At 36.8% G+C, this 21,830-nt stretch overlaps 1 protein-coding gene across 1 annotated transcript; it reads left to right on the forward strand.

Annotated features, from left to right (window-relative positions):
* Nucleotides 1-1,218: 1,218 nt before the first annotated feature.
* PDCD2 (programmed cell death 2) lies at nt 1,219-13,728 on the forward strand. Its single transcript, XM_074309261.1, has 6 exons — nt 1,219-1,603; nt 6,293-6,535; nt 7,354-7,506; nt 11,630-11,733; nt 12,811-12,924; nt 13,346-13,728. The coding sequence occupies exons 1-6, from the start codon at nt 1,297-1,299 to the stop codon at nt 13,502-13,504; spliced, it is 1,080 nt and encodes a 359-aa protein (XP_074165362.1). The 5' UTR covers nt 1,219-1,296; the 3' UTR covers nt 13,505-13,728.
* The last annotated feature ends 8,102 nt before the right edge of the window (nt 13,729-21,830 follow it).

The following is a 21,830-nucleotide window of genomic DNA, read 5'->3' on the forward strand; positions in this document are numbered from 1 at the left end:
CTATACTTTAAACATTTCATTGGCACAGGCCTAACGACCAACAAGGCCTCAAACAAAATTTAGCCTCAGACATTCTTTTATTAGCTACAACTTTTCACCATCTCCAGCTCTTGTTGGACTAGGTCTAAATCTAGGAGTGGCAGATTGCCTAGCTCTGAAATGTGACATAACATCCAAGAGGCCACAGGAGCAGTTTGCTTTTTCTGCTTACTAAACCTTCCACCTACTCTAACTTATGGTGACCTTACTATATTTCCCAGCATCCTGTTGGATTTCATGTAGATGAATGGTTGGGAACAAAGATATGGAGGCAAGTCTATGTCTTAAGGGAAAGCTCAACCATAAAATAAAAATGTTGATTATTATGGACACTATTCTAGGTGTCAGATTGATCACAGATCACAGCCAGGATCACTTGAATCCCTCAATACAATTGAAAGTGATTTTTCACTTGTGACAATGCAGTCCAACAACATTAATAAACTCAAGATAACAAATAAGGTCCTTTTGTTAGAATTCCCTCCATTTTTACAGATAAGGTTCAGATAAAAGTTAAAAAGTTTCATCAAGAAAGACACCTCCATTCTCCTTTGCTGGATGGCGGATGGGCAGTTTTGGTCGTCTGTGGATAGAGTGTCCAGCCAAGAGTGAGAAAGACTCAACTTTCTGACTTCAACTATGACACTTACTAGCTGTGTGACCCTGGACGAGTCACTTAACCCTGTTTGCCTCAGTTTCCTCATCTGTAAAATGGCCTTTGCCAAGAAAGTCACAAATGACAAGAAAGTCATGACTCAAACGACTAAATAACGAGTGGTGAAATGGACAGAGGAGTGGACCTGGAGTCCGGAAGGCCTTAGTTTAAATATGGCCTAGACACTTACTATGATTCTGAACAATAAGTATTAGATAAACCTCTTCCTCAGTCGTAGTGAAGACAAAATAAGAAAAAACTAAAGCATGTTGTAAACTTTGAAGCAGCATATTACTAACTAGCTACTATTATTTGCAAACTTTAAAATGTTACATAAATACCAATTATTATTTCTCAATTACCTCATTCTCCAATTCCCACCCCCAACAGAACACGCCCTAAAGAAGCCCAAAAGAGCAGAGCCGACTGATTGTACCCGGGAACCTCTGGTCCAGCAGGCTGAGCGTTCGGCGTGCGACGGCCTCGGTTCCCCAAAGCACGCTTCCGGTCCAGGCCGGGCTATTTCCGTTACTCTGTAGCTAAAAGAACGTGTTAACTTGTCTCTCGGGTCTTCTGCTGCTGTCGCTGCAGGAGGAGTTATCATGGCCTTGGCCGTACCCCCGGCCCCGGCCCCCGCCCCGGCCCCGACAGTGGAGCTGGGCTTCGCCGTGGAAGCGCCGGGCTGGCGCCTGCGGAGCGAGCAGTTCCCCAGCAAGGTGGGCGGGCGCCCGGCGTGGCTGTCCGAGTGCGACCTTCCGGGCCCCGCCGAGCTTGCCTGCCCGCTGTGCAGCCGGCCGCTCGTCTTCCTGCTGCAGCTGTACGCGCCGCTTCCGGACCGTGCGGACGCCTTTCATCGCAGCCTCTTCGTCTTCTGCTGCCGGGAGCCTCCGTGCTGCGCCGCGCTCCGAGGTCAGGGCCCGCTCCGCCTTCCCGCTCCGCCTCCGTCGGCCTCTCCTTTCTGGCGGGCTGACCCGCACTAGGCTAGTCCAGGCCGCCTTCGTTAACTGCGCCTGCTGAGAGCCGAGGCCTCCGTAGCCGTGGTCGGGAATCCAATTAGGATTGGAAACAACTCTAGGAGGTGGGTGCCGTTATTATTCCAGTTTTTCGGGTGAGAAAACGGAGGCAAACAGGATTAAGTGACTTGCCCAGGGTCACACAGCTAAGTAAGGGTCTGAAGCCAGACTTGAACTCGGTCTTCTTGACTCCAGGAGTGAGCCACCTTCCAGAGAAGGAGGAGTGGGAAAAGAGGGGAGCAGGGAATTGTCCAGAAGTCTCTCTCAGTCTCTGTCTCTCTCTCTCTCTCTGTTCACTCTCTGTCTCTCGGTCTTTCTCTTTTTAAAGGGAGATACTGAGGAGCACAAATTTTCAGCTTTTTCAGTCTTTATCCGTTAATTATTATTTGTTTATATTTATTAACTAGTTTTTAATTAATTATTCTTTTGCTCCTTTAAAAATTTCCCTCTTCCTCCCTTTTGGATTTTGATTCGTTTAAAAAATTTACTCCCCATATATGTTCAGAGTTTAGAAGTAGATTATTAGCCCCACTAATATTGAGTGAACTCTCCCGTGGTCACACGGTAAGTGGCTGAGGCAGGATTGGAGTAAAGATGGGGGCAGCTACGGAGAATAGAGCCCGCTGAGTCTGGAGACCGGAGTTCAAATGTGACCTCACACACTTGCAGCCCTGTGACCTGGGGACTTAAACTCTGTTTGGCTGGTTCATCATCTGCAAAATGGGGATAGTAATAGCACTCACCTTCCGGGGATGTTGTGAGGATCAAATGAATTAATAATTGTAAAGCCTCTTGCGTGTAGTGAATGTCATATGCTGATTTTTATTATTAGATCTCTTCTTGGTTAATAGTGTGCTGTCTTTATGTTACGGGACATATGATCTCATTGTAAGTATTTGAAAAGCTGACATAAGGAATTACGATTATTCTGTTTGGCCTCGGATAACACACGATGACACTAACAAATCACATTTGTGTGGTGCTTTTTAAGGTTTACAAAATACTTTAGAAATATTACATTTAACCCTCACAACAAGCCTTTGGGGTAGGTACTATTAATATTCCAATTTTACAGATGAGAAGCTAAGCTGAGAGAGACCAAGTGACTTGTCCATGGTGAAAGGGTTATTAAATGTTTTGAGGAAGAATTTAGTTGTTCCAGTTCCAAGTCCATGGCTTTTATTCACCAGCTTAAATTAACTCCTCAATATGTAGACCTCCAAACAATGTAATAAACATCAGAGAAGCCAATTTAGGATTATATAGAAAATATCTATAGAAGTAAGTATATGGTAATGGTAGGAGCACCAACAACTGGGATAAGGGAGCAGGAGGTGCAAAAAATCTGAAGAAAGGGTACTTAACTTGACTCATTGTGGAGTCAGGCTTTTCAGGAGCTGGAAGTCAAGGGAGGGAAGATTGTTCCAGGGTTAGTCCTGTGCAATATTAGGGAGATGGTGGATGAGATGTTATATTTGAGGAACACCAAATAAATCCGTTTGTTTGGAATGTAAACATCCCATGGAGTGATGTGTGATCAGCTCGGGAAGAGGCTGCTTCGGAAGTTGTGATGGTTTAAATCTGAAACAGAGGAGTTTATATATTGGTCTACAGGCAGTGGACAATCTGCTGAAGCTTTTAGAACAAAGGAGTAACATAGTCAGATTTGTGCTTTAGGAGTATTAATTTGGCAGCTATGTTTGAGATGGTTTGCAGAGAAGAAAGACTGGAGGCAAGGAGACCAATTAGAATTCTGTTGCAGTAGTCCAGGTAGGAGATGATGAGGGCTCGGAATAGGGTGGTTGTGATAGGAATGGAGAGAATGAGACAGATGAGGAGGTAAAATTCACAAGACTTATGGGGGTGAATACAAAGAATGCTGTATTGGAAGGATGTCATTGACATAAATCAGGAAATTAGAAGGATTTATTTAGGGTGAAAATTGTATTTTAAACTTGAAAAGTTTGGGGTATCTATGGAACATGCAGGTGGAAATGTCCAATAGGTAGTTGATGATGGGCCCAGGACAGAACCCTAGAGTACACCCACATGAGGATTGGGACATGGATAATGATGTTTCAAAAGAGATTGAAAAGAATTAGTGAGGTAGTTGGGAAGAAAACCTAGGGAGGAGAGAGCCAGAAGATGGAGTGGTTGGCAACTTCAAATACTATAGAAAGTCAGGGAGGATGAGGACAAAGAAAAGGATTTTTAAAAAATTATTTCTTATTTACAAAACATATGCATGGATAATTTTTCAACATTGACCCTTGCAAAACCTCCTGTTCCAAATTTTCCTCTTCTTCCCCCACCTCTAGATAGCAGGTTGTACAATACATGTTAAATATATTAAGTTATATGTTAAATCTAATATATGTATACATATTTATATAGTTATTTTGCTGCACAAGAAAAATAGGATCTAGAAAGAAAAAAAAAACAACAAAAATGTAAGTCAACAATAACGGAAAGAGTGAGAATACTATGTTGTGGTCCACACTCAGTTCCCACAGTCCTCTTTTTGGGTGTAAATGGCTCTCTTCATCACAAGATCATTGGAAATAGTCTGAATCATCTCATTGTTGAAAAGACACATGTCCATCAGAATTGATCATCGTATAGTCTTCTTTTTGCCGTGTATAATGATCTCCTGGTTCTTTTCATTTCACATGGCATCGGTGTAATGTTCTGACTAGCTTTCTGGAGGACTTTGGAACCAGCCTTTGTCTCAGCAGAATAATCACCACAAGAATAGTCTGGGATAAAGTCCAAAGTCTTTTATTATCTCCTAGTCTCCCAATCTGTGTCAGCAGTCTGCACATCTCAGTGCTCTAACTTCAGTTTGACTCTGACCTTTTAAATACTCTATTACAATTAAATCAATTCATCATACTGACTATAAGCCAATCATATCACTAGGGAACCAATTATCTCATCAATTCCACTGAGTTAATATCTTGTTGTAGGATTAAATTAATCATTAAGTATACCTTTTCAGAGTTCCTGCCCTCTACACATCAGTTCATGTAAGTCTCTCCAGGCCTCTCTGAAATCATCCTGTTGGTCATTTCTTATAGAACAATAATATTCCATAACATTCATATACCACAATTCATTCAGCCATTCCCCAGCTGATGGGCATCCATTCAGTTTTCAGTTTCTTGCCACTACAAAAAGGGCTGCCACAAACATTTTGGCACTTACAGGTCCCTTGCCCTTCTTTAATATTTCCTTGGGATATAAGCTAAGTAGTAGCACTGCTGGATCAAAGGATATGCACAGTTTGATAAATTTTTGGGCATGGTTCCAAATTGCTCTCCAGAATGGTTGGATTCTTTCACAACTTCACCAGCAATGTATTAGTGTCCCAGTTTTCCCATATCCCCTCCAACATATTTGTTCCTGTTATCTTAGCCAATCTGACAGGTGTGTAGTGGTATCTGAGTTGTCTTAATTTTTTTTTTTCCCCTTTTTCTGAGGCTGGGGTTAAGTGACTTGCCTAGGGTCACACAGCTAGGAAATGTTAAGTGTCTGAGACCAGATTTGAACTGGGGTCTTCCTGAATTCAAGGCTGGTGCTCTATCCACTGCGCCACCTAGCTGCCTGTGAGTTGTCTTAATTTGCATTTCTCTGATCAAAAGTGATTTGGAGCACCTGAAGAAAAGGATTTTTGTAAGTCTTGTCTAACTCTTAGTTTATGATTTTTGTGCCATTTTCTTGTTCACAAAGGTAGAAAGTATAAAAGGTAGGATTCTGATTCAGATACCTTCTGAGACTCAAGACTAATGCTGTTTCATCATGCTTCTGCTAGACAATAAAAGATATTTTCTTCTTTTTATTAATTGATCAAACTGATAGCTTATTCTTTATATTGAGCTGGAATTTGCTTCCACTAAAAAAAAAATGCCACTTGTTCCTTTGCATGACATATCATGGAATCATAGAATCTAGGAGTTGGAAAGGGACCTCAAAGATTATCTTGTCCAGTCTGTGTTTAAGAGGAATTCTTCACCAACATATTTCTAAAATGTTGCCTAGAAAATGTCATTTCCATGAAAAAAAAAATTTCAGATTAAATGGGGAGAATCAAATTATACTTGATAAAGAAATAATGAAATGAAAAACTTACTTTAAAAGGAATGTGCAATGTTTAATCTATATCAGATTGCTTGCTGTCTTGGGGAGAGAGAAAGATGGGGCATGGAGGTAGAAAAATTTGGAACACAAAGTTTTGCAAAGTTGAATGTTAAAAACTCTTTTTGCATGGATTCCGGGTGGGGAAAAAAGAATGCATACTACAGGGTAACATTTGCTGTTATCTTTTGGCTAAACTGGAAGCCACAGCCTATATTTTATGACCAATACTGTTCAGGCCAACTCTGCTTTTGATCACTCAGTAAAAGTAACATCCTTTGGCATTATGACTAACTCTAGAAGCACTGAAGGAACATCAGTGTTTTTACCATAACATCAGTTTCCTATGAATACCATAATTTTTCCTTTGACATAATTTAGAGAAACCCCTTTTTTAGTGACATAGTATTTTTAATGGAGATTTTTAGTTATTTTCATTCTACTTTTCTAGTTTTCAGGAATCAACTACCTAGGAAAAATGACCATTACTCTTATGAACCACCATCTGAAGAGCCACCGGATGAAGAGGATGATTCTCCAAGTGTACAGCTTCGATCTGGTGTTCATCTCTGTAGGGTTTGCGGCTGTTTGGGTCCCAAAGTTTGTTCCAAGTGTCATAAGGCCCATTATTGTAGTAAGGATCATCAGACTCTTGATTGGAAATTGGCACATAAGCAGTCTTGCACAACATCAGGTAAATTAAATAGTTTTAAAAAATCATTTCCCAAGTAATATTCCTTCAGTTCCTTATCCTTCTATTTGTGGTTCTGAGTTCTTAAATGGTGATGTCAAAAAATGACATTATTTAAAAAAAAAAAAAATGATGAGCCTTCTAGTGTGCTTAAGTTTTCAGATAAAAATTTTATTGATATATCACCTTCCTTTCCCACTATACTTTTACTCCCCATCTCCTTTCCAGTGAGTCAAATCTCTTATGATTTTAAGAGGAAAAAAAAAGTATACAAACTAAGCAAAATATTGAAAAGTCTGACATACACAGTATTCCACACCAATGGTCCCTTTTGCAGAAAGAGGAAGGAAAGTATACTCTGTTAAATGATACGTTGACCATTAAAGATAGGAGAGATGACTACTTTCTATGAAGTTTATTATATTACATCATATGATTTGGTATCTTCCTGGAAATTAAGTATTTTATGGATGGATATCATGTAAGTGAAATATTAAAATATAATTGGAGTTATCAGAAATTTTGTTAAGTTTTCTAATAATATTCCTTAAAAATCTCAATATTTAAAAATAGGTAGGTCTCTTCAGAATCTTCACTATCTGGTATAGGTCAGAAAATTAAAGATTGGGTTAGGTACAATTCTACCACTTCCCTTCCCTCTAAGCCTTTCCTTAGCATCCATCATTCCTGAATCCAACAAATAATTTTGAGAGCCTGTAGTATATAAATTGTGAATTAAGAGGCTCACAGTGACTTTTCTGTTATCTTTGAGTTGATTACCTATAATTTACATTATAACTAATGCAGATATATTCTTTTAGATAATTTGAATAATGCAGTTCCAGACCACAAGTTCCTTTTTCCTGAATATGAAATTGTAATAGAAACAGAAGAGCTGGAGCCTGATGATGTTTCTGACTGCATTCCTCAAGACCTGGAAAAATGTGAAGGCTCAGAGCTCATTGGCACTATGGGTAAGAAATCAGTTCATGCCCATAAATCATTATTGCAAAGATAATTTCATTATTACCAGCTAGACAGAAATGCAAACTCTAGTGAAGGAAAAAGGTTAGCCTGTGCTTTTCCATTTTGATTCTGTTATGTAATAGGATGAAAGTAGACGTAGTATGGAATAATGGATGGAGAACTGGCATTGGATTCAAGTTCTCCTTCTGGCATATACTGGCTATATGGTCCTGAGGATGTTATTTGACTTCTCAGTGACTTATCCAGCATACATTTTTAGAGGGAAGTTTTTCACCTAGAATTCTTTACTCAGAACAATAGTGTAATCATAGAACCAGTCAAAATGAAAACAAAAAAAAGATTAAAAACATACACAAAATGCCAGAAATGATTCTCTGTTTTGTTGACATTAATAATTTACAATAGATTATTCAGATTCCTTGCTCTCAGTAATCCTTTTCACCATAGTGAAAAGTCTTTTTCATTAAACATGCAGAATTCCATCTCTCCCTTACAGTAGAAAGTGCTAGACTTCCAGATACCATTATTTGGTTCGCTCAGGTCCAGTCCAAATATCACTAACCTAGCCAACTCATTAGTTGCAGCCTATAAATAATAATCTTGCCAATGGAAAATATTTATCTTCTCCCTCTTCCTTAAAGCTTCCTTAGCTGTATTTCAGTTTAGCAGTTTTTTATAATTTCATAGCAGCAAAAAAGTAATCCATGATATTCTACATACACATCTTACATACACATAGGAGTGGCAGGGAAAAAAAAATTTAAATTCATAAAGAAAATTTTAATCCTTTTGTCATGGGAGGCATTTTCTTTTTTTGGAGGCAATTGGGGTTAAGTGACTTGCCCAGGGTCACACAGTGAAGAAGTATCTAATTTTCTGAGACCAGATTTGAATTCAGGTCCTCCTGACTTCAAGGCTGGTGCTCTATCCACCATACGACCTTGCTGCCCCATTGGAGACGTTTTCTAATTAATGGTGACCACTGAAATGGTTGGAGAATTATATTCACGTATGGAAATGAAATGTTTTGGCTTAAGTAGATTACCTTAATTCAGGCCATTCATACATCCCAAGTTAATACCTTGTATATCTTCCAGTGATTTAAAAGAATAACAGATGTCAAGGCAATTTGAATAACATCAAATTTGTATTGAGAATCCAGGTTTAAATTCAATTTTGGGGGTTATATGCAAATGAGAAAAAATTGAGTTTCCAGCTTTATAATGTAATTACACATTTAACAAAATTATGTATAAAGCTGTATAGTGAATTACATTTTTATTTTATTTTATTTTTTTCTGAGGCTGGGGTTAAGTGACTTGCCCAGGGTCACACAGCTAGGAAGTGTTAAGTGTCTGAGACCAGATTTGAACTCGGGTCCTCCTGAATTCAAGGCTGGTGCTCTATCCACTGCGCCATCTAGCTGCCCCTGAATTACATTTTTATAAATATTTGAGCTACTGTGACATTAAAAGATTATTGTTGACTACATATAATTTGAATTTTAAATACTCAAATCTGAAGGCTGATTAGGTTTTGATTTTTTTCCTTTTAGAAGATCAGGTTGCATTTAAATTCTGTTGAACTTGGAAATTTTTGATTCTTAAAAGCTTTCCCTCCTATTCCTTTACTGAGAAAATAAAAGTTATTGGGCTTGAGTTTACTCACTTTCCATTTCCTTTAGCTTGCTATTCTTCCCCTGATCAATCCTTTAAATCCCTTATTTCTGCTATCACAAAAAGTTTGCCTATAAATATTTTTGTCTAAGTCCTTCCATTTATCTTTGGCCTCTTGGGGTATGTGTCCACTAATATTATTGCTGGGTCATAGGATATAAACAGTATATTAAGCATACTTCTGAATTGTTTTTCAAAATAGTTGTGTTAATTTGCAGCTTTAATAATAGGATTAGTGTGCTTGTCTTCCTAAAGGCCTTCCAGCATTAATCATTTTAATTTTTTGTCCAAAAAAAAAAAAAAAGTCATCTTTGCCATGAAGAGATATTTGCTTTAGTTGTATTTCTTATTTGTGTTTTGGAGTATTTTTTCATGTGACTGTTAATTTTCATTTTAAAACTAATTCATGTGTCTAACAACTCTGTCTATTGGGAAATTATTGACTTTTTGCCTTGAGTATACAGATATGTCCAAATCTTTTTCATTTCATTTCACCTTGCTCTCAATCTGTAGTTCTTCCTTTTATACTCAAGAGTTTTTGACCAAATAGTCTGTATCTGCTGACTTTGCTTTCTCACCTCATTGCAGTAGCTCATTGTTGGGCTATCATTGTAGCTTTGGCACTCTGTAACAGCTAGATGATTCAGTGGATAAAGTGGGAGTCAAGAAAACCTGAATTCTGATCCAGTTTCATTTCCTCACTGTGTGACCCTGAGCAAGTTACTTAATTTCTGTCTTGTTTACTTGTAAAATGGTAGTAATAATGATAAAAGCACCTATCTTAAAAAGTTGTTTTGAGGACCAAATGAGACTATCATTATTATTAAGGAAAGCTCTGATCTTGTAATACTCCTTCTGAAAACCTCTGCTGGTATCCCATTGCCTGCCAAATAGCTTTGATTTCTTTGCTTTGTCATTCAAGTCTTCTCATAAACTGACCCTTCTTTCAAGATTCTTGTGGTATTACTTCTACCTGAAAGGCCTATTAGTCTCCATATTGCTTTCTCTGCTTTCATCATTTATCTGTCTCAAGTCCCAGATCACATGTTATTTCCATTTGGCTTTCTCTGATCCCTCCACAGTGAAGGCCATCTCCTTTGTAAGGTCTGGACTCTGGTTTGTGTCTCCTGTTATGATCATTTTATCTGAGAAAACCATTTAACCTCTCATTTTCTCCCCTGTAAAATGGAAATAATAGTAGCCACTGTCTTATAGGGTCTTGAAGGAGGTGAGGTCAGTACAGTGCTTTTCAAACTTAAGTACTGTTGTAAAAGTTAAGTTGTATTATAATTTTCCCCATGAGATTGTAAATTCTTTTCTTTTTTTATTTTGCTGAGGCAATTGGGGTTAAGTGACTTGCCGAGAGTCACACAACTAGGAAATGTTAAGTGTCTGAGACCAGATTTGAATTCAAGTTCTCCTGACTGGTATAAGCTATGCTCTATCCACTGTGCCCCAGACTGTAAATTCTTTGAGGCTAGAGACTAATACATAGTACAAAGAAGCAGAAAACAACTAACTTATATTGAACTGCTGCTATATGTACAACCTAGCTAATATCATACAAAGGAAGGATTGGGGATAGTTTAATAGAAGAGCATGAATTTGAAGCATGGATAGGATTCAAATCCCGAGAAAGCATAGAACATTTAATTTTAGCATACGTAAATAAAAATACTTAAAAGGCATGAGATCTCTACTTTCTGCAGAAGTGGGAGATTATGGGTATAGAACATTATATATCTTATTAGAGTCAGTTGATATAAATTGGTTTATTTTGCAGAGATTTTTTTCTGTTTTATTCTTTGTTTATTAAGGATGACTTGCTGGGTAAAGAGAGAGGTAGGAATATTTGGATCAGTGATGGAATGAAAAAGCATTTATGATGGAAGTAGGGAAAACATTAAGTGCTTACTGTGTGTCTGTCTCTGTTAAGAGCTTTACAGAGATGACATTTAATCCTCACAACAACCCTGAGAAGGAAGTATTGTTATATTCCTCATTCTGCAGATGAAGTGACTGAGGCAGACAGAGGTTAAGTGCTTTGTCCAGGGAAACACAGTATCATCTAATTTGAACTCAGATCTTCCCAACTCTAGGGGAAGAACTGTTGAGCGCACTATCTACATGTGTCACTTAAATGTTTAGAAATGGAGATATAAAACCAGAAGATAATACCATTTAAAAAAAGAAAGATGTAAGTGCATGAAAGCTACTTTGAGTGGACTTAGCATAATATGGTGTAAAGAATTCCCTCGACAAGTTACTAACATCTCGGATCCTCAGATGTCCTAATCTGTAAAATTGGGATAATATCATGAATAGTTACTACTAGTTAAGAAAGCTCTCTGTAAACTATGAAGTGTTAAATAAGTGGGTTATTTTTGTATATTTGCTGTCTTAGAATTTGTTTATAGCATTTGTTTGCTTTCAGATGAAGCACTTGAGGCAGAATTGGATTCCATAGCAAAGCATGAATCTAGAGAAGATGAAATCTTCCAGAAATTTAAAACTCAAATAGCCCTTGAGCCAGACCAGGTAAGTAAACAAAGCATAGTTGTTATATCATTTGTCTTAGAAAATATTTTTTTACTAATCACCATAGAAGGTAAAATCTGTTACAACAAATATATTTACTATGTCTTGATGGGCAATGAATAAAAAGTGCTCTGATAATATGATTATGTTAATCCTTTAAGATTCATAAAATTTTTTTTTTGTGATGTCTGTGCATCCTTTTATGATGGGGCCTATGCAGATTGCTTTTTTGGAAAGATCATTTATTCCCCTTTCTTGCTTTATTACTCATGGGATACTGTATACTGCAGTTTGCCTCACTTCTTTTCACCTTAATCATGCCAGCTACCTGAAAAAAAAAGCCTAAGTCTGTGTAAATCCTGTCCTTAAAATCTAATGAAATCCAAGAAAGAAGCTCAGAAGGAGCAAGTGGGAGGAAGTTTAGAGCATTCCTTAATATGAAAGATTCACTACAGTCATCTCCAGTGTTTGGATCCTTAATGTTCACAATGTTAGAGCAGAATTGGTATTTGGTAGAGTTGATTTTATTAATGGATTTTTACCTTTAAACAGAGTATTTCTTCTGGCATTTGTTCAGTTTTTCTAATTTTGTTTCTTAATTCATTTGGTCAACCTCAAACACAAACCTTAAATATAAAGACCAGAGAGCTGTACTGAAGATGTATTTTGCTGGACTATATATATTTAGACTGGATACTGTTTCCATACTTACTCCTCTACTGCCAGCTGTACTTAGTGGAATACAAGGATTGTGATAAATGAAATAAATGTGGAATAATATTGAGGTCTTTCCCTTGAGCCTTCATTACTGATAAACTGAGTTGATTAATCAGCTTTAGTATTACAGCATATGTTTTGAGAAAGCATTATTAATGCATAGTAACACAGGTGTTTTCTGGGAAATGTTAATAGAATATTATCAAACTATTTCAGATAAATATTTGCCATAGTTAGAGGAACGTTCCAAAGCTATTTGTAAAGGCATATTTTTGTTGAAAAATCTTTTCCTCATAACCTTTTTGGTAAGATTTTTGAGTAATAGTGTTAGTATTTTAGAACTTTCACGTTTGATTTTAGATTCTTAGATACGGCAGAGGAATTGACCCTATCTGGATTTCTGGTGAAAATATTCCTCAAGAACAAGATATTCCAAATTGTCCATGTGGTGCCAAGAGGATATTTGAATTCCAGGTATGAGTTCTGAAATAAGGGATGATCATGGTTAAAAAATTGGTCTGTTTTCTGAATTAGTTTTTCTGTGTATCTGTCCTTGCCACATAAAAGGAATGGATCATCTTTGGAACATTTATGAAAAGTTCACTGTAATTGTTAGAGCTATTTTAGTAAAAAAAAAAATATATATATATATCAAACAAAAACATCTGGGTCAATGATTTCTTGGGATCTGCAGATTATGAAGTAAGACTTGCACCTATCCATACATTAAACCAAAGGCCACATGGAGGTAGAGCCATAGAATGGATTAGGGAATTTGCTGAAAATGTAAACTACATAGTAAGTCTGATTTACATGATAAAAAGCAGTTTATTATAATTTGCCTTAATCCAAACAGAGGTGTGTTGGCCTCCAATTTTGTGTTATCTTTTTTCAGATTATGCCACAGCTTCTGAATTACCTGAAAGCTGACAGACTGGGCAGAAGTATTGACTGGGGGACTCTGGCTGTATTTACCTGTGTGGAGAACTGCAACTTGGGCACCAAGTACACAGAGGAGTTCATTTGGAAACAAGACTTTACAGATACAACTTAAATCATCAAAGACAAATTGTAGTCTGGTTATTTTGTACTCTCTCCACTTTTTAGAACATCTAAGTATTCTTCACACCTTGTACATATTGATGGTAATAAGGAGAAAAGCTAATGTTAATAGTACTTTAGATAAAACTCATCACAACAGCCCCAGTGCCTAATGATAGGCTGACTGTGATGGGAAGTTAGGCTAATAAAAGCACATACTGTGTGTCTGCTAAATGATGGGAAGAAGTATTTTATTTATGACCTGCAAAGTTGGATATCAAAGAACTTATGCTTAGCTCATAATCAATTGATGATGGTTTCTTATTTTCATAATTAACAATCTTTTGCCCAAACTCTTTCAAAACTGATTTTTACGCACTCATATGCTGACACAATATAGAACTGTACCTTTCTTTTTCTGTCACTTTGTATTTGTTTCCCTTTCGTTTGTATGTACTTCTTATGCCTCCTTACATTAACCCTTTTTGCCTTAACTGCCAGGAAGGTCAGAGCTAAATAGAGTGCTCATCTAGAGTAATGAGCTTATAATATCTGGAGTTTTTTTTTTTTTTTTTTTGCTTAAAAAAAAACAACCAACTTTCTGGATAGAGCACCAGCCCTGAAATTAGGAGGACCTGAGTTCCAAACTGACCTCAGATACTCAATACTTCCTAGCTGTATGACCCTAGGCAAGTCACTTAACCCCAAATGTCTCAAAAAAAAAAAAAGTAGCAAGACTATAAATCATCAATTTAATAGTATCTTAATTTGGCTTTCTTCCTCTCCAACTTCAGTTGGGAACATTGTACAGGGGAGAAAGTGCTGGATAGTCAGGAAGAGTTGGATTTAAGCCCTTGGCTTACAAGGTAAGCTCTGACTGGGCAAGTTGCTTAGCCCTTTTTTTCTCATCTGTAAAATGAATTGATCAAATTTTTAAGGGTTCATTAATCTATGAGAAAGGCCATTGCACAAAATTGAAAATTATCTAGGTCTAGATTTCTTCTCCCTTGAGTAATAAATTATTCAAATTGAAATTATGACCCATATTTTGCATACCGGCAATAGTATTAGTTATATCTTGCTACTTAAGAATACTTTTTTAACTCTGATGTGGATCAAATCCTGTCTCCACTCTTATACCTACTTATCCTGGTTAAGTATAATTTTGTTCTCTGAGGAGCTTACTATTATTAACTTAAGGCAATAGGAGCAAACCTATTAGGCTGAATAATAAAAGGAGGTTTTTGCTATCAGGATTAATGTGAACAGAATTTCCCTTCTGATCAAATAGATCAAAATTGTATTTTGATATATCCCGTTCTACTTGATCATAAATTGTCATTGGTAATATGCCACATGATTTTGTCACCACACTTCTATTGCCTTTTAGGTTATTTGTAACTTTTATTCTTCCAGCATTATGGTGCTACAAAATTCACCGGCATCATTGGGTAGCTGAATGGTTCTGTGGATAAAACACTGGGCAGTCAGGAAGACCTGAGTAGACAACCTCTGTTTGCATTAGTCCATAGGAGAAGGAAATGGCAAACCACTCCAGGTCCATGGGAGTCAGGAAGAGCAGGATATAACTGAACAGTAACAACAGCATCATCAGAATATTGTTTTAAAGAAATGAGCTTTGTACTAGCAGAGATTTTCAAAACCTTGAAAGTATGGTAGATTTTCCCAAATCTATTCCATCTTGATCCCTTTCTAGGTCTCAGTTCATTGTTCATCAGTATGTTGAAGGGTTTTGTACTTGGCATAAAGAGACGGGTATTGGGGGGAAGACAGGATATACTCTAAGAGATCACACATCTTCCATTGATGGACAGAAAATGCCATCTGCATCCAGAAAAAGAACAAAGGAGACTGAATTGTAAATAAACATATGCTATGTTCTTAAAAAAAAATTCGTAATTGTTGTGGCCAAAATCTCTGCCTGGGAATGAAGCTTACTTAGTTGGTTCAATAATGGATGCATTCGCCTTGCCAAAACCTGCAGTAGTTACATTGTGTGGCTTTGGGATTTCACCAGAACTTCACTCCTTTGATTGATAGTGTACCTTCCCCTCCCTTTTAAAAAAGTTATTGATTCTTTTATTAAATAGTTACCCCATCAATTACCCCCAATTCTCTGGAAAAACATTCCCTTAAAACAAAAAGTTTAAGTCTAAAGACTGTAACATTCTGTATCATAATCCTCTTCACATAGGAAGGCATGTTTCAGTTTTTTTCTAAGAAAGCCTTACCTGATCTAGCCTTCAAAAACCCAGGATGAATGGACAGAATCAACTACACCCAGAAAAGGAACACTGGGAAATGAGTGTAAACTGTGAGCATTTTTTTTTTCTTCCCAGATTATTTTTACCTTCCGAATACAATTCTTCCTTTGCAACAACAACAACAAAAAAATTCGGTTCTGCACATATATATTATACCTAGGATATACTATAAGATATTTAATATGTATGGGAATGCCTGCCATCTAGGGGAGGGGGTGGAGGGAAAGAGGGCAAAATTCGGAACAGAAGGAAGTACAAGGAATGTTAAAAAAAAAAAATTACCTATGCATATGTACTGTCAAAAAAAAGTTAGAATTCTAAGATTGTTCTTGATGACTAATTGAAGGAATGTAGAAAATCCTCAAATTCCATCTTTAAAAGAATATCTTTATCACAATATTAAGAGATTTAAAAGTCACCCTAATGGAAAGCTACATAGTAACCATTGAAGTTGAATTTTCATTTAAACTGCTCAAAGCTATAGTTTCATGACCATTATAAATTGTACTGGTTTACAAATTTTTTTATTAATATATCTTATATTTATATAGATTAAAATTTCTATATTTCTTTTCTCCTCTCATCCCTAAGCCATTCCACATTAAAAAAAAAATTTGAGAGAAAAAGGAAGAGGAACATCACTAATATATTGAAAATCTAATTTGCAGTGCTCTAAATCAGTGGAACATTCCCCCACTTTTGCAAAGATGGTAGAAAGGCGTACTTCTTTGGAGCCAAGCTAATTAGCTTGCAATACTTTTTTTCTAGTTCTTTCCATTTATATTTCCATTTATATTGTTAAAACTACTTGGTATTTTTTTTCTCATCTCTGCATATAAATTGTCATTTCTTAAGAGGATAGAAATACTGAGTTGTATTCATGGACCATATGGCTTGGGTCATTCCTCATTTGATGAGGTCTTATATTGTTTATATAGTATTTGCTATAAATATTTTACTGTATCTGAAACCCTTTTTATCAATGACCTCCTTGGAGTATTTTTCCAAAATGATCTTAGTTTCCACAACACAGATTTTTATCATCTTTGCCAATTTCCTTCATGAGTTGAAACCCTAATGTTTTGATTTGCAATTTTCATTAGTGATTTGGAACATACCTGTAGTTACTAGTTTGAAGTTCATTACCCATAGAGCACTCTTTTGAAGGAAGGATGCAACCTTCCTCCCCATCAAGAGTGCTCTAAGGATAATGAAAGAACTTTAAACTAGTAACCACAGGAAAGTGTGTCCCTGTATCAGGGAAGAGAAGGGATATAAGATAGAGAAGAGATGTTGCAAAGGTGAAATTAAAAGATCTAGGAGACAGACTATATATGGTGGGTGAATGATACAGGTACGTTAGAATGTAAGGAATTTGGGGGACTGGGAGGATGATGGTTACCTTCAGTAGTAATAGGGAAATTAGAAATAGGGGAGAGTTTTGAGGAAAGCTGAATTGAGTTTTGCCCATTTTGACTTGAAGATGTCTATTGAAAGTCCAGTTTGAAATGTCTGAAAGGCAGTCAGAGATTAGAAGCCAGCAAAGACCCCATTACTGGGCTTACTATATATGCCAAAATATTTGTAACAGCTTTTGTGATAGGAGAGGATTAGAAAAAAAGTAGATGCTCATCAATTGGGGAATGTCACTGGTTTGTAATATATAATGGAACATTAATCACTGGGCTGTTAAGAATGATCTGTGTGACCTAGAAAAAAATAACAAAATTAATCTGGAAGAACAAAAGATCAAGAATCTCAAGGGAACTAATGAAGAAAAAAAAAAAAAAAAGAGGTGGCCTAGCTGTACCAGATCTAAAACTATAGTATAAAGCAACAGTCATCAAAACCATTTGATATTGGCTAAGAAAGACTAGTTGATCAGTGGAATAGGTTAGTTAGGTTCACAGGACAAAACAGTCATTAACTATTAGCAGTCTAGTGTTTGACAAACCCAAAGATCCCAGCTTTTGGGATAAGAATTCACTGACAAAAACTGCTGGGAAAATTGGAAACTAGTATGGGCGAAACTAGGTAGGCACTGACCCACACTTAAGATACACTTAAGACAAGGTCAAAATGGGTTCATGATCTAGGCATAAAGATTTAAGAACATAGGATAGTTTACCTCTCAGATCTGTGGAAGAGGAAGGAATTTGTGACTAAAGAAGAACTAGAGATCATTATTGATCACAAAATAGAAAATTTTGATTATATCAAGTAAAAAAGTTTTTGTACAAACAAAACTAATGCAGACAAGATTAGAAGGGAAGCAGTAAACTGGGAAAACATTTTTACAGTCAAAGGTTTTGATAAAGGCCTCATTTCCAAAATATATAGAGAATTAACTCTGTAAGAAATCAAGCCATTCTCCAATTGATAAATAGCCAAAAGATATGAATAATTTTCAGATGAAGAAATTTAAATTTTCTAGTGATATGAAAAGGTGCTCCAAATCATTATTGATCAGAGCAAATTAAGACAACTCTGAGATACTACTACACATCTCTCAGATTGGCTAAGATGACAAGAAAAGATAATGACAACTGTTGGAGGGTATATGGGAAAATTGGGATACGGATACATTGTTGGTGGAATTGTGAACAGATCCAACCATTCTGGAAAGCAATTTGGAACTATGCTCAAAAATTATCAAACAATGGAAACTTTGATCCAGAAGGGGTTATTTACCAAAGAGATCTTAAAGAAGAGAAAGGGACCCTCATGTGCAGAAATGTTTGTAGCAGTTCTTTTTGTAGTGGCTAGAAACTGGAAATTGAATAGATGCCCATCAATTGGAGAATGGCTGAATTATGGTATATGAATATTATGGAATATTATTATTGTTCTGTAAAAAATGACCAACAGTATGATTTCAGAAAGGCCTGGAGAGACTTATATTGACTGATGCTGAGTGAAATGAGTAGGACCAGGAGATCATTGTATACTTTAACAACAATACTATATGATGATCAATGTGGCCATTTTCAATAATGAGATGAACCAACTCAGTTCCAATAGAGCAGTAAAGAACTGAACCAGTTACACCCAGCAAAAGAATTCTGGGAGATGACAAACCACTACATAGAATTCCCAATCCCTCTAATTTTATCTGCCTGCATTTTGGATTTCCTTCACAGGCTAATTGTACACTATTTCAAAGTCCAATTCTTTTTGTGCAGCAAAACAACTGTTTGGACATGTATATATATATTGTATTTAATTTATACTTTAACATATTTAACATGTATTGGTCAACCTGCCATCTGGGAAAAGGGGTGGGAGGGAAGGAGAGGAAAAACTGGAACAAAAAGTTTGGCAATTGTCAATACTATAAAATTACCCATGCATATGTTTTGTAAATAAAAAGCTATTTAAAAAAAATTATTTGTGTGAACACAGAAGCATGGATAAAGCTATATAAACTGATGAAGGAAGCAAGCAGAACCAAGAAAAAACACACAATGACTATGACAATGGAAATGGAAACAATGACACCAAAAAATTAAAAATATAAAGATCAAGCAGACACAAAGAAGTGTGAGAACATACTCCAAACTCACTCTTTCTGGAGGTGGAAAAGCTACAAGGGTTATACATACATTGCATGCTTTTGGATTTTTTCCTCTTCCTAAGAAAACTTATAAGGAATGGCTCTCTGAGAGAAGGAAAAATTGGGATAACTGATATATAAGAAACAGTTCATCAATAAGATTAAAAAAAAATGATAATTGGTACTTTTGGGGAAGAGTTTTGGTGGAACAATAAACTCAGTAGTTGGACCATGTAAGGAGCTAAGTGAGTGAGAGAAAGTGGAGGCCTTTTGAAGAATGCCTTCTCAAAGAGGTTGGCCATGGAAGGACAAAAAAGAAAGGGGATGATATTGGGTACGGTTAAGATCAAATGAGCATTCTTTGAGGTTGGGGGAAGACACGGACTGGCTTATAGCCAAAAGGGAAGGAATTAGTAGACAGAGAGGTTAAAAATAACCAAGAGGATTTGACAGGGTAATCTATTGGAGACAGATGGAATGAACTTGCTTTTGCAGACCCGATTGAGGGTGGGCCTTAGTAATGCTACTTTTGTGAAGAGGGAGCTCACAGCAAATGGACTCTTTAAAATATCTCAGCTGAGAGGGTTGGTGGGGGTAGGGGCAGCCATCCTTCTGGAATGGGAAATTGAGAAAGGGGAACCACTATGAAGAGTGGAAGTGAATTTATAAGTGCCTAAGGAACGCATGGTGGCAGTGAGAGAGCCTAGTTTAAGCTGTATAATATACAGTGAATATTAAATTACCTCGATTGCTAGCATTCTTTAAGGTAGCAAATAATACAGTATAGTGAATCCAGAATGGTTGCATTTCTTCATTTACTATTAGCAGCATGTACCTGGGATGAAGGCAGCAGATAGGATCCAAGGCTGAAGTTGGCAGAGCACAATTGGTGATATGCTAAAGGGGTCCTACTGAAGACTGTATAGTTTAACTGGTTCAAGATGGAGGGGAAATGAGTATGTGATTAGTGCAGAGGAGAAAGCTTGGGAAAAAACAGCTTGAGGGATTGGAAGTTGCAATATAGATGAAAAATAAGGTTTCATGAAGGAAGGAAGAAGAGCCAATAGATTACGGTTGGACGAGGGAATCTCTGAACTCTTGAATGTGGAGGTAGATTGCCTTTGTGGATGATAACAAGCATAGATAACTATTTTTAAATGAATCTGAGGTAAAGTGGAGGAGTAGGTTATAGAGAAATGAGTAGATTGAGAAATTGTTTGGTTAAGGTGTTGAATCCAATCAGTAGGGCACTGTTAGAGTAATTGAGGAAAAAACTGTGATCCAGGTACGGAATTCAATGAGGAAAGAAAGGGAATGACATAAGTCTATTAATAACAGCTTATATGTATACTAAATCTAAGGAAAAGGGATTCCACCTAATCCTAACTTGTGAAGACCAAGTTAGCACCCTGGATACCTTAGAATCAGCCAGACTCAGGATAGGCAAAAGTCCTTGATCTTTATTCTTGGTCTTTTGGGGTAGCAGTCAGGGGAAATGGACACAGGAATCTCCACACCTTCTCTCTCCTCACTGCCAAAAAGTAACTCTGGCTTCTCTTATTCCACCCTCCACATGCCTCTTACAATTCTCTGTATATACCAACAGATCAAGCCAGCACAGTATACTGGGCAGAGCCATTCTCGAAGCATATGTCAACAGAGTATTGTCCAACTGGTAATTAGCCTTAAGTGCTTGGTTGTCTGAGTGCATCTGCTCAGAGTTTCAGCCCTTTAAGCTAACTGCTTGAGCAAAAATTTCTTTTGCAATGTATTTGACAAATGATTAATCAATTTCAACTGAATGACTGCTAAGAAAATAATTTAGGGTACTTCCACTAATCCAACCACAATAAGTACTCCCAAAGAATAATTTGTGAACCTTCCATTGTTGAATGAGTTTTTTTTTTTTGGGGGGGGTGGTGTATATCCCAAGGAGAGGTTACTGAATAATGGAGCAAAGGGGGGAACTTGGGAGTGGTGGTGGGAAGCCGAGTATTCTAACTCCACTTTAACCACAGAGCCAAAAAAATTGGCCAAAAAGGTTGTTACTGGGTTGGGAACTAGATTTCACTGTTGATTTAGAATGAAACAAGTTTACAGGGAACACAAAGGAAGGTATAGGAGATGCTTGGTTACTGACTAGGTACTGATCTTTGCTTGCTCACTAATAAAATCACCTGTCGGGCAAAAACAAAAAACCAAACCAAAACAAAACAAAACAAAAAACCAGCAAAGGTGGTTGGGGCTGAAGACAACTTTCCTATACTTGCTAATTACTTTGACTCCTAGCATTCTTTATTCTTTAAGGTAGCAAATAAACTAAAACCAAAAAGAAACAACTGAACAGATGAATGAATACAATTGGCTATAATAAAATATCATGTAAGAAATCACAAATAAATTCAGTGAAACTTAGGGTAGATTTGTGTGAATTAATGAAGACTGAAATATAATTAAAAGAACATTCACTTACTATAATGTTAAGCAATAATAAATAATAC

This window comes from Sminthopsis crassicaudata, chromosome 4 (genome assembly GCF_048593235.1).
Source record: "Sminthopsis crassicaudata isolate SCR6 chromosome 4, ASM4859323v1, whole genome shotgun sequence".
Taxonomy (NCBI): domain Eukaryota; kingdom Metazoa; phylum Chordata; class Mammalia; order Dasyuromorphia; family Dasyuridae; genus Sminthopsis; species Sminthopsis crassicaudata.